Here is a 13,375-nt window from a genome sequence, read left to right as displayed (position 1 = left end):
CTTTATTCGATAACAAAACAAGAGAAATTAAATTACATCTATGAAAACTGGACACCACCCACAGTCAATTGTTGTGATCCAATATGTGCTAAATGCATACCACAATGTTTAAAACGTATTTTCTAATATTATCTATTCACCATGATATTTTTTCCCCAAAAACAATAAAATGCAAAGAAATACATTTTTCAAGAGAATATCATTATGCTAAGAGGGTTTGACAGGTTGGCGCTTTGTCACATTTGATGAATATCTGTGTCTGTGTGCACTGATTATACAATACATGCAGTGTGTGTTGCTGTGTGTGTGTGTTTTCCTTTTCAATGAGAGCAGTGAAGAAGTCATTGGAACTCAACCAAACAATGAAAAATGCCATGGAAACGCATGGGGAAAAGATGTCGTGGGGAAAAGATTCAGAATCTCCTCAATGGCCACCAGCAAATTAGCCTACATTTAGGCTATTGTTTGTGTGTTTCACACTATGTTGAGGTAAAAATCTGAGAATAATGCTGGTATGGATGTCAACCCGAATACATGTTGATGTCATCATCACCAGAAACTGCATTACAGTTAAAAAACGACTTACTACCACCATCGATTTCTCTATGCTAGCTATGCTACCGGTCTATACGAATGGGAGTTAGCCTTTAGCAGTCACTTCTACTAAACCTGAAAGGGACTATTTCTAAATGTTATGCCGTGAAAACAGACAGATCCAAATCAAATTTAGTAAGCACATTGAAGGCATGTACAATACATAAAAAATGATAATTTGACAAATATCTATTTTGTTAGATCAGATTGGTTGAATGTGCGTCTTCTATCCCACGGTCTGCGTTCCATTGACTTCTTTACCGCATCTATTAGCATTCAACACTTTAGTTTATCAGAGATGATCAGTCCTGGTGATCAGGGAGATAGAGAGAGATACAACCACAAGAACAGACAGGCTACTGCCAAGCCATTGAGTAGAGGAGCCTTTGGGGATGATTGATGGAAGATTCGTACTTGTAGATCTGGTGAGCCAAACAGACAAAGACAGACGTTCATTCTCCAAGAATAAGTAGACATTTTAAAACCACTTGACCTTGTGTCGTCTACTAGAGTCGACCGATTAATCGGAATGGCCGATTAATTAGGGCCGATTTCAAGTTTTCATAACAATCGGAAATCGGTATTTTGGACACCGTTTTGGCCAATTTTTTTTACACCTTTATTTAAATAAAGATTAACTAGGCAAGTCAGTTAAGAAACATATCTTGAACGGTGGGTTAACTGCCTCGTTCAGGGGCAGAACGACAGATTTTTACCTTGTCAGCTCGGGGGATTCAATCTTGCAACCTTACAGTTAACTAGTCCAACGCTCTAACCACCTGATTACATTGCACTCCACGAGGTGCCTACCTGTTACGCGAATGCAGTAAGCCAAGGTAAGTTGCTAGCTAGCATTAAACTTATCTTATAAAAAACAATCAATCAATCATAATCACTAGTTAACTACACATGGTTGATGATATCACTAGTTTATCTAGCGTGTCCTGCGTTGCATATAATCGATGCGGTGCGTATCATTGTTCCAATGTGTACCTAACCATAAACATCAATGCCTTTCTTAAAATCAATACAGAAAAGTATATATTTTTAAACCTGCATTTTTAGCTAAAAGAAATCCAGGTTAGCAGGCAATATTAACCAGGTGAAATTGGGTTACTTCTCTTGCGTTCATTGGACGCAGTCAGTGTATATGCAACAGTTTGGGMCGCCTAATTTGCCAGAATTTTACCTAATTATGACATAACATTGAAGGTTGTGCAATGTAACAGGAATATTTAGACTTATGGATGCTACCCGTTAGATAAAATACGGAACGGTTCCATATTTCACTGAAAGTATAAACGTCTTGTTTTCGAGATGATAGTTTCCGGATTCGACCATATTAATGACCTAAGGCTCGTATTTCTGTGTGTTATTATGTTATAACTAAGTCTATGATTTGATAGAGCAGGCTGACTAGGCAGCAGCAGGCTTGTAAGCATTCATTCATTCAAACARCACTTTAGTGCGTTTTGCCAGCAGCTCTTCGTTGTGCTTCAAGCATTGCGCTGTTTATGACTTCAAGCCTATCAACTCCCGAGATTAGGCTGGTGTAACCGATGTGAAATGGCTAGCTAGTTAGCGGGGTGCGTGCTAATAGCGTTTCAAACGTCACTCGCTTTGAGACATGAAGTGGTTGTTCCCCTTGCTCTGCATGGGTAACGCTGCTTCGAGGGTGGCTTGTCGATGTGTTCCTGGTTCGAGCCCAGGTAGGAGTGAGGAGAGGGACGGAAGCTATACTGTTACACTGGCAATACTAAAGTGCCTATAAGAACATCCAATAGTCAAAGGTTAATGAAATACAAATGGTATTGAGAGAAATAGTCCTATAATTCCTATAATAACTACATCCTAAAACTTCTTAGCTGGGAATATTGAAGACTCATGTTAAAAGGAACCACCAGCTTTCATATGTTCTCATGTTCTGAGCAAGGAACTTAAACGTTAGCTTTCTTACATGGCACATATTGCACTTTTACTTTCTTCTCTAACACTTTTTTTTTTGCATTATTTGAACCAAATTGAACATGTTTCATTATTTATTTGAGGCTAAATTTATTTTATTGATGTATTATATTAAGTTAAAATAAGTGTTCATTCAGTATTGTTGTAATTGTCATTATTACAAATACATTTTGTTTTTTAAATTGGCCGATTAATCGGTATCGGCTTTTTTGGCCCTCCAATAATCGGTATTGGTATCGGCGTTGAAAAATCATAATCGGTCGACCTCTATCGTCTACACCTGTTTGGTAGTCTAATGTTGTCATATCTTTTCGCTTACATAACATGTCCTCACCTGGGGAAGAGGTAACAGTCGTGGATGCTGTCAATGCTGTGAGTCCTTGAACTTGTCAAAACGATCTCTCTGTACTCGTGATCTTTATTTCTTACATTGTTTACCTCTGCCACCCTAAACACCTCTGCTGGGGATAWCAGCTGATCAATGCTGTCTGAAAAGCAAGTGTACTCATCAATGTTGACTACAGTGCAGGAAATAATGTTGAAAAGGATCCCACTGTCTGAAGCAGCTTCCTCCGCGTCGGAACGTTTGGCCTTGGTTGTGGTAAACCTCCCAAATCGCACTTCTGACCCTACTTGTGCCTCATACTCTTTGCTTGGGCCACGAAACACAGTTTGGCAGTTCTCTGTCTTCAAAAGCCTCATGGCATCCATTAGAAGGAAGTGGAGGGATTTGAACCGGAAGTTGCCGTTATAGACAGTGACATTCCCACCCTGAGTCTCCACTGCTTGGTTGAAAATCTTTCTGAACACATTTCCCCCATGTCCATAAGCCACCAATGCATCTGTGTGTTGCTTGACGCCTCCCGGGATCAATTTTGTACACTGCTTTGCCTGCCAGGCAGAACTATACTCTGTACTGCCTTTCAGTTCTTCTTCCAGCAGACCCCCTTCCACAACCTTCTTCAACATCTGCTCCCGACAGTGAGTGTACTGGTCATCCACGGCATTAGGAACCATGTCCATTACCTTTGCCTGAGTCACCTGTAATAGTAAAGAGAATTGCTACCTTTTTTAATACAGGTAGCAGTGTAACAATTTATAGCACTCAATATTTTATGACAATACAATACTAATTTGCCAAGTTCAAATTCAAGCATTTTTCAAATGAAGTACATCAAGGCCAGTTTCCCAGACCCAGAGTAAAGCCTAGTCCTTAACTAAAAATCATGCTCAATGGAGAGTCCAGGAATAGGCTCACTYTGGATCTGGGAAACCGGCCCAGAAGTATGTCCTTACAGTATGGCTGGTTCAATCAGTGGTGTAAAGTACTTTTTAAAAAGTACTTTATAGTACTACTTAAGTGGTTTTTTGGGGTATCTGTACTTTACTTTTTACATTTTTAACTACTTTTACTTCACTACATTCCTATAGAAAATATTCTACTTTTTACTGCATACATTTTCCCTGACAACCAAAAGTACATTTTGAATGCTTAGCAGGACAGGAAAATTGTGAAATTCAAGCACTTATCAAGAGAACTCGTGGTCATCCCTACTGCCTATTGTCAGGCGGACTCACTAAACACAAATGCATCTTTTGCAAATAATGTTTGAGTGTTGGAGTGTGCCCCTGGCTATAAATACATTTTAAAAACAAGAAAATGGTACTGTCTGTTTTGCTTAATATAAGGAATTTATTATTTATACTTTTACTTCTACTTTTGATACTTAAGAATATTTAGCAATTACATTTACTTTTGATACTTAAGTTATTTAAAACCAAATGATTTTTTACTCAAGTAGTATTTTACTGGGTGACATTCACTTTTACTTGAGTAACTTTCTATTAAGGTACACTACCTTCAAAGTTGTGGGGTCACTTAGAAATGTCCTTGTTTTTGAAAGAAAAGCAATTTTTTGGTCCATTAAAATAACATAAAATTGATCAGAAATACAGTGTAGACATTGTTATGTTGTAAATGACTATTGTAGCTGGAAACGGCTGATTTGTTATGGAATATCTACATAAGGTATAGAGGCCCGTTATCAGCAACCATCACTCTTGTGTTCCAATGGCACGTTGTGTTAGCTAATCCAGTTTATCATTTTAAAAGCTAATTGATCATTAGAAAACCCTTTTGCAATTCTGTAAGCACAGCTGAAAACTGGTGTATGCTGTTAAAGAAGCATAAAACTGTCCATCTTAAGACAGTTGAGAACCTGGAGATTCAGCATTTGTGGTTCGATTACAGGCTCAAAATGGCCAAAAACAAATACTTTCTTCTGAACTTGTCAGTCTATCTGTTCTGAGAAATGAAGGCAATTCCATGCGAGAAATTGCCAAGAAACTGAAGATCTCTACAACGCTGTGCTACTACCCCTTCACAGAACATCGCAAACTGGCTCTAACCAGAATAGAAAGAGGAGTGGGAGGCCCCGGTGCACAACTGAGCAAGAGGACAAGTACATTAGTGTCTAGTTTGAAAAACAGACGCTTCACAAGTCCTCAACTGGCAGCTTCATTAAATACTACCCGCAAAACACCATCTCCATGTCAACAGTGAAGAGGTGACACGCGAGATGCCGGCCTTCTAGGCAGAGTTGCAAAGAAAAACGCATATGTCAGACTGGCCAATAAAAAGAAAAGATGGGCAAATTAACAGACACTGGAAAAAGTGTTACGGACAGACAAATCTACGTTTGAGGTGTTCGATCACAAAGAAGAACATTCGTGAGACGCAGAAAAATTAAAAGATGCAGGAAGAAGTGCTTGACGCCATCTGTCAAGCATGGTGGAGGCAATGTGATGGTCTGGGAACATTGGTGGTGGTAAAGTGGGATCTCAACCCTATTGAGTTGTTTGTGGAGCAGCTTGACCGTATGGTACGTAAGAAGTGCCCAACAAGCCAATCCAACTTGTGGGAGGTGCTTCAGGAAGCATGAGGGGAAATCTCTTCAGATTATCTCAACAAATTGACAACTAGAATGCTGAATGTCTGCACAGCTAGAATTGCTGCAAATGAGGGTTATTTGACAAAAGCAAAGTTTGAAGGACACAATTATTATTTCTATTAAAATCATTATTTTAACCTTGTCAAGTGTTGCTATATTCCCTATTCATTTTGCAACTAATTTCATGTTTCTAAGTGACCCCAAACTTTTGAACGGTAGGGTATCTATACTTTTACTCAAGTATGACAATCGGATACTTTTTCCACATCTGGGTTCTATCATTTCAATCTATGACCAAAAAAATGTGTTTGGTCAAAACTCTTACCCTGTGAGAGAGCGCAGCAACGAGGATCAATATGAATGTCTTCTCTCTGGCCCTGCATTTTCCCAGCAATGGCTGCCTTGTGTGTTCTGGTGACCAATGAATGAGGGATTGAGAGGAGATGGGACAGATCAGAGATGAGAAACAAAATGCAATTGAGAATAAATTATTGTGAGGTTATAAATAGCAAACAAGAATCTTAAATTTACACAGACACAATTTTACTGTATGTTTTACAACATTTAGGGTCTTTCATAAAAATGTCCAGGCAATGTTTAACTTCACAAATAGTACCCCTTCTCACAGGTATCATTCTGAAAGTTGACGTATCTACTACATAGATATTTTCAGTGTGGTATGTTCCTAGACTCAAGTGTAAGTAGCCTACAGCTGTTTTAATTGAGTAAGTTCTACTATTAATCACTCAAACTATAGGCCTACAATTCGCTGTTATAAAAGGCCCTAACACCTAACAAGCATAACATGGGACAATCAAAATAATACATGAAAGTAAGATTTGGACACATACCTTCAAGTCGTGTGGTGCTCTAAATGTAATGAACAAACATAGTCAGACTCTGGGATGAAGATAGTTGTGAGTGTAACAATGGCACTGCATAGGGCTACAATATGCATTACATATTTTACTAGTCAGTTTTGTTTTTTATTAGAGTAGATGGGAATGAAATAGAATCGACGGAGTTGTTCGCCTGAATCATGAATCGAGGCATCTCTATCTATGACACAGTCTGCCAGTAATACCTTATTTGGGAGGACAGGCTCATAGTAATGGCTGGACGGAATTAAAGGAATGCTATCGAACACATCAAATACATGATTTTAATGCGTTTGATACCATTCACCTCATTCCAGCCATTATTATGAGCCGTCCTCACCTCAGCAGCTTCCTGTGATGCTATGGCATTTCTGTCTGCAACGTTCCACATTTGCATACTGATCGTGGCTTGGTATGGAGCCCTTTTATTCTCCAGCGTTTCACAAACTTGGTCTAGGGACCCCCCCCCCCATGTGACATTGTTGCAACCCGGATATGCCATGACATTTCAAATGATTCATTTAATAAAAGTTCAACTCTTTAATGTAGTTTCTATGAAGTGCACGTGCGCCCCATAAAAAGACCAGTAGCCAACCAGAACCTTCAGGTGTGTAGCTTTTTGTTTATGTTTGCCAATCAAAGTGGCAAAGAGGCTCAATGTCAAGCAAGTGGAGTGAGAGTTCACTGATGCAATGCAAGTTGGAAAAAAATATGGAAATAAAGTTAACGAAATGAGGAGTAGGCTACAATGAGTAGGCTGTTTTTTATCTGAATTGGTTTGGGGAGAAAGCGCAGCATGTGGCCTCAATTACAGATGCCTTCAGATGGTTGACTTTTTCCAAATTTTGTTGTGTTATAGCCTGAATTTAAAATGTATTAAATTTAGATTTTTTGGTCACGGGCCTACACACAATCCCCCATAATGGCAAAGTGGAATTGGTTTTTTGATTAAAATAAAAATACAAAAATAAAAATAAATATTCAACCCTTTTGTTATGGCATGCCTAAATAAGTTCAGAGGTAAATGTCCTTAACTCTCTAGGGTACGGGCACTATTTTCACCTCCGGATGAAAAGCGTGCCCAAAGTAAACTGCATGTTACTCAGGCCAGAAGCTAGGATATGCATAATTGGTAGATTTGGATAGAAAACACTCTAACGTTTCCAAAACTGTTAAAAAAGGTCTGAGTATAAAACATATGGCAGGCGAAAACCTGAGAAATATCCATCCAGGAAGTGGATTTTTTTATGTTTGTGTTTTCTATTGAATACAGTATCCAATGACTTAGGACTCAAATTGCACTTCCTATGGCTTCCACTAGATGTCAACAGTCTTAAAAATTGTTTCAGGCTTGTATTCTGAAAAAATAAGGGAGTAAGCCCACTCTGAGTGAGTGGACCCTGGAAGTCCCCAGACCTGTTTGCTGCGCACGGCCGAGATGCGCCTTTCTTGTTTTTTCTTTTATATTGACGAAGCTATTGTCCGGTTGAAATATTATTGATTATTATGACTAAAAACAACCTGAGGATTGATTATAAACATCGTTTGACATGTTTCTACGACTTTACCGGTACTATTTGGATTTTTCATCTGCCTGTTGGACTGCTTTGAGCCATTGGATTACTGAACAAAACGTGCCAACAAAACTGAGTTATTTGGATATAAAGAGGGACTTTATCAAACAAAACAACATTTATTGTGTAATTGGAGTCTTATGAGTGCAACCATATGAAGATCATCAAAGGTAAGTGATTCATTTTATTGCTATTTCTGACTTTGGCGACTAATCTACTTGTTTGGTAACTGTATGTAATGTTTTGTGTGCTGGGCGCTGTCCTCAGAAACTCATGATATGCTTTCGCCGTAAAGCCTTTTTGAAATCTGACACAGCGGCTGGATTAACAAGAAGTTAAGCTTTATTTTGATGTATAACACATATTTTCAAGAATGTTAAATATTTGAATTGAGTATTTTTGAATTTCGCGCTCTGCAATTTCACTGGATGTTGGCCAGGTGGGACGCTACCGTCCCACGTACCCAAGTCATATAATAAGTTACATGGACTTTCTCTGTGTGCAACAATAGTGTAACATGATTTTTTAATGCCTAACTCATCTCTGTATTCCACACATACAATTATCCTCAGTCGACTGGAAAGTTCAAACACAGATTCAACCACAAAGCAGGGATGCAAACTGGTGAGGTCCCAAAAAGGTGACACTTTTTTGTTGTTGCATTCAAACATGCAAAAATCCCTGCTAGGGGGAAATGCAGGTTTTAACTAATTAAACAACAAGAATATGATCTACATGATCAGTCTCTGTGTGTAAAATAAAAAGTGTTCATGTGAACCTAACTCACAGTTAAAAAATGTAAAGAAAGCAATCCAATGTTATTTGTTGCCTAGTTTCAAATGACCAAAAACTTGAAAAAACAACACTCCAGTTAGCCATTATAGCCTTTATAATGAAACGCTTATGACCACACATAAATATTGCACTTGGGAAATCTTAAAGTAAAAATAGAATGAAACAAACAGGCATTCTATTTTTGCTCTATTATAGTGGCTACTATAGACATCGATCAAGTGCACAAGGCTACATGTGTGCAAAAATAATGTTCACTGAGTAAAAAAAAGTATAATCCCCCTCACTCACACATGTTACTGTCAATTCAACACAACAAAAACTATATTTGGGCTACTGTGGCGGTTCTAGCTTGTATGGCACCCTAGGCGAACCCGCCCTTCAGCGCCCGCTTCGCGCCCTGATGCCGCCTGGGTGGCTGCCTATGTCGCCCGAACCTTCTATGTTTAATATAACATAGATACATTAATTATTCATTTCGGTTGCCTATCCTGACGTGAAGTTTATCTATTGAAGTATTTGACTCTGATGTGTGCCACGGAAAGTATTAGGCTCTAGCACAAAATGTAAGGAATTAGAAGGGTGGGGAGAATTCTGGCAGGGGGGGGGGGGGGGGGTTCGGCACAACGGCAAGGAGTCGTATACCAGTTAATACTATAGCGAATGGTTAGGTTCTAATGTTAGCTCACACGATGTTAGCTGTTTAAATTTATTAGCAAGCTAATTATCACACCATAAACTCAATTATTTATCAGATAAGTTGGCTAATGTTGCCCAACATTTCTGGCTACTAACGGGTCCAGCTAGCAAGATACTTAACAGTGCTAATATTGTTCACCCAGTTTCTCCCTCACCTCAAACTTTCCAAAAGCCAGTGTTTTTCGGTTACAGCTCATGAAGTACGCTTCATCACCTTCACCCCGGTCTCCGTGGTCAGGCTTCTCACCTAAAGTTACCTCTTCGTTATCGTTCGGGGAATGCTGCTGTAATCTGACAAGCTGACTTTCCAGAGGCGCGCTGATGCTGTAACTAGTAAGTTGGTTGTCTCCTCTTTCTCTCAGTAGCGTGCTGCGCTGCATTCTGCTGTTATGTACGATTGGCTAGCCTTCGTCAGTAGTGATCCAAACCCACCCCCAAACCGTTCTCATCGGATTACACGAATTACGTAGGTCACCTTTTGGTTTAAAAACGTCGAATTTCGCCGAAAGGTGACTAGTTTGCATCCCTGACAAAGACCAGGGAGGTTTTCCCAATGTCTTGCCAAGAGGGCATCTAATTGGTAGATAGGTAAAAAAATATATAAAAAAAATAGCAGACACTGAATATCCGTTTTGAGGATGGTGAGTTATGAAATACACTTTGGGATGTGTATCCATACAACGGTCACTACAAAATACAGCGCCTCAACCGAACTCATTTGCCGTAGAAGGAAGGAAACCACTCAGGATTTCAGCATGAGGCAATGGTGACTTTAAAACAGTTATCAATAGTTTACTTGGATGTGTAGGAGGAACTGAGATGGATCACAACATTTTAGTTACTCCACAATAACTAACCTAATTGGACAGAGTGAAAAGAAAGAGCCTGTACCGATAAAAAATATCCAAAACATGGATCCTGTTTCAAACAAAGCACTAAAGTAATACTGCAAAAAATGGTGGCAAAGCAATTACATTTTGGTCCTGAACACAAATTGTTATGTTTTTTGGGGAACACCCAATAACAACACAAGTAAGTAATACTACTCCTCCAATATTTTAATGTTATGGGTATGCTTGTAATCATTAGGACTGGCGGCTTTTCAGGATAAAACAGGAACGGAATGAGCTAAGCAAAGGCAAAACCTAGAGAAAACCTGGTTCAGTCTGGCTTTCCACCAGACACTGGAGAATGATTCACCTTTCAGGCAGGACAATAGCTAAAACACAAAGGCCCAAAGATCTACACCTTAAATTGCTTACCAAAGAAGACAGTGAATATTCCTGAGTGGCGAGTTACAGTTTTGACTTAAATTTACCTTGAAAATCCTATGGCAAGGCTCTTAAAAATGGTTGTCCAGCAATGATCAACAACCAATTTGGAACAGAGCTTGAAAAATCTTTTGAAAAGAATAATGGGACCAATGTTGCACAATCCAGGTATGAAAGCTCTTTCGAGACTTACCCAGAAAGACACACAGCTAATCGCTGCCAAAGGTGATTCTACAAAGTATTTTACTCAGGGGTGTGAATACTTATGTAAAACTGAGCACATATCTGTATTTCATTTTTCAATAAAATGTGCAATAAATTCTACACACATTTTCACTTTGTCATTACATGGGGTATTGTGTGTAGATGGGTGGAGAGAAACAAATATTTAATACATTTTTGGAATTCAGGCTGTAACAAACAAAATGTGGATTAAGTCAAGAGGTATGAATACTTCTGAAGCATTGAAGCCCTAGCCAGAAATCCGACTGGACGTCATTCCTTGGAAAAATCCAGGAGAGCTCCATCAAAACTAATGCCAAGGGTTTTATCAGAGTGCAACAAAATCAGTATGCCTACCTACCAAAGTCCAGCACTACTACCGCCTTGTTAAAAAGCACAACCTCTGGCTGACAGCTTACAGACTCCAAAAAAACAACAATGGTGAGGGTGGTTACTGCTGATAATGTTCCAAAGCTTTGAATTGAGTAGATCACGCCCAAAGCTCTGCACACAATTCTGTCTGACATTGACTGTGTCCAAGGTTACTGCCTGGTCTTCCAACCGCTACATTACACCAACAGGAAGAATGCAGAGTGTGATGGCAAATGGCACTTTTAAGCCCTTGGTCAGAGGCTCACCTCTGGTGTGCCACAGGGGGGTGTGGTTGCAAGATATCTGGTTTTCTCTTCACATGTCCACTACTGAACAAGTTGTCTTTTCAGTGACACACTGGACGATGTAGGCTGTCCCGAGCCATACATTAACCCAGCATCAAAGCAGGACATTTTCCATGGGCTTGGAGGCAAAAGCAGCCTGGAAGACTGGGCCCACATTCCACAACATGCTCCTGAATGGGAAAAAAGTCTGTGGAAATTCTGATATATTATTCTAGAGAACCCACAACCCGCACAACTAATCCTAGCAAGGACAAGAAGTCAGTGGTAACAACAACTAAGTATAATTGGTTTTTCATGCTAGCCTCTAACCTCCAGTGGTGACAGACATACTAACTGGTCAGACTTGTCTTGGAATACGGTGGAGTGCTGTTAGTTGGATGCAGTAAAAAGCAGCAGGCCGCAACTAGACAGGGTGCAGAGGGCCTTGAGGATCATCTCCAGAGGTGGAGCAGTCCACCACAGCTCCCCTACTTGCAGAGCAGGCTGCAGTGCCCCTGGTGAAGGACAATGCACACCTCTTGACCATGCCACTGAATGATCTTTGCTCCTTCCACAAGAAGGTACCTGCACCACCAGGCTCCTGAGAAACAGCCACCAACTGTCCTGTATAAAACTGCCCGTACGAACCGCCTGCGAAACGCCACTCTACCACTGCTAATCAGAACCTGTATAATAACTCTAGCTCGTTAAATGGTTCTCCCCAAAAATAAATATATTTTTTAAATCAATATTTTAATATTTGCAAATTTCCATCATGAAAATGTCCCCTGTAAATGTTTTAAAATTGTTCTATATCCCTAATGTATGTCAACGTATTACGTGTTATGTATTTTAAATTAGTGGTTTTGCAAGATTAGTAATGTCAATTCTTCTGCAATTTTCTTCAGTTTCATCTGTGAGCAAAGAATAAATCAACTCACAAACTCTTCATTACGTTTCTCTCTCTAGTCGGATGCTGCTTTATGCCACGATCAGGACAGTGCGGAGTCGGCGAGAGATATGCTCGGAAAACGTCAACCTCATTCCAGGAATGAATTATAGCGGTGTAACTCTAAGTAATCCCAACTGACAAATCGAGAGATTGAAATACTGCTGCTTGTTAATGATGTTCGTTTTTAGTCGAGCATGCCTAGGCTAGGCAATCCTATAGCAGCCCAATTGGATTCCATGAAAAGGAGATGCCTAGCGTTGGGTTGAGTAGCTTACAGGAAGTGTTGTCGAATCCAATATGCTTACTCCAGTCAATATAGACACCGTTATATGGGATGATAATAAATAACATCGTCGCTGCAAGTTAGCTAGCTAGTGTTGGCTGTAGCTGAGTTGTCTTGGCGTCTCTCTCCCATCCGTCTGCCTCGCACCATTCTGTATTCTGTTCTTCCGCAGCTGCAACAATAAAGTACCATCTTCTCCTCGCATAGCTGTGTTCAGGTTTAAAAACGGTAGGTTTTTAAAAAAAAAACACATGTATTTCAAATATCCGGAATATCAGACAAAAATGAATGTTTACTATTTCGAATAGTAAAAGTATTTCAACTCCATCCCTAATCTTTCTGCATATGTTATTATATAGCTATTTACCTGTTCAATTGTATTATTTAATTCATGATGGACATTGATTATTTTAAGAACTTTAATGCCTTAAGGAGTTTAGTACAACTGCCACGCTGGTGTATAGTATCATAACCCAATAATTAAGCACTTTAGTAAATTTCTCTGTAACTCTTTGCCTGGTCAAGTCAGTGTGCAACC

The 13,375-nt window shown here is 39.5% G+C and overlaps 1 protein-coding gene across 1 annotated transcript; it reads right to left on the bottom strand.

The window, feature by feature from the left end:
- Window positions 1–251: 251 nt before the first annotated feature.
- LOC111971274 (T-cell ecto-ADP-ribosyltransferase 1) lies at window positions 252–9,833 on the bottom strand. The gene is made up of 4 exons (XM_023998042.3): window positions 9,593–9,833; window positions 5,836–5,921; window positions 2,894–3,600; window positions 252–1,016 (listed from the first exon to the last, which is right to left on the bottom strand). The coding sequence occupies exons 1-4, from the start codon at window positions 9,831–9,833 to the stop codon at window positions 887–889; spliced, it is 1,164 nt and encodes a 387-aa protein (XP_023853810.3). The 3' UTR covers window positions 252–886.
- Between the last annotated feature and the right edge of the window lie 3,542 nt (window positions 9,834–13,375).

The sequence above is a fragment of the Salvelinus sp. IW2-2015 genome, linkage group LG13, assembly GCF_002910315.2.
Source record: "Salvelinus sp. IW2-2015 linkage group LG13, ASM291031v2, whole genome shotgun sequence".
NCBI classification, from domain to species: domain Eukaryota; kingdom Metazoa; phylum Chordata; class Actinopteri; order Salmoniformes; family Salmonidae; genus Salvelinus; species Salvelinus sp. IW2-2015.
The sequence above is the reverse complement of the archived record's forward strand: the minus strand, read 5'-3'. Positions and strand labels throughout refer to the sequence as shown.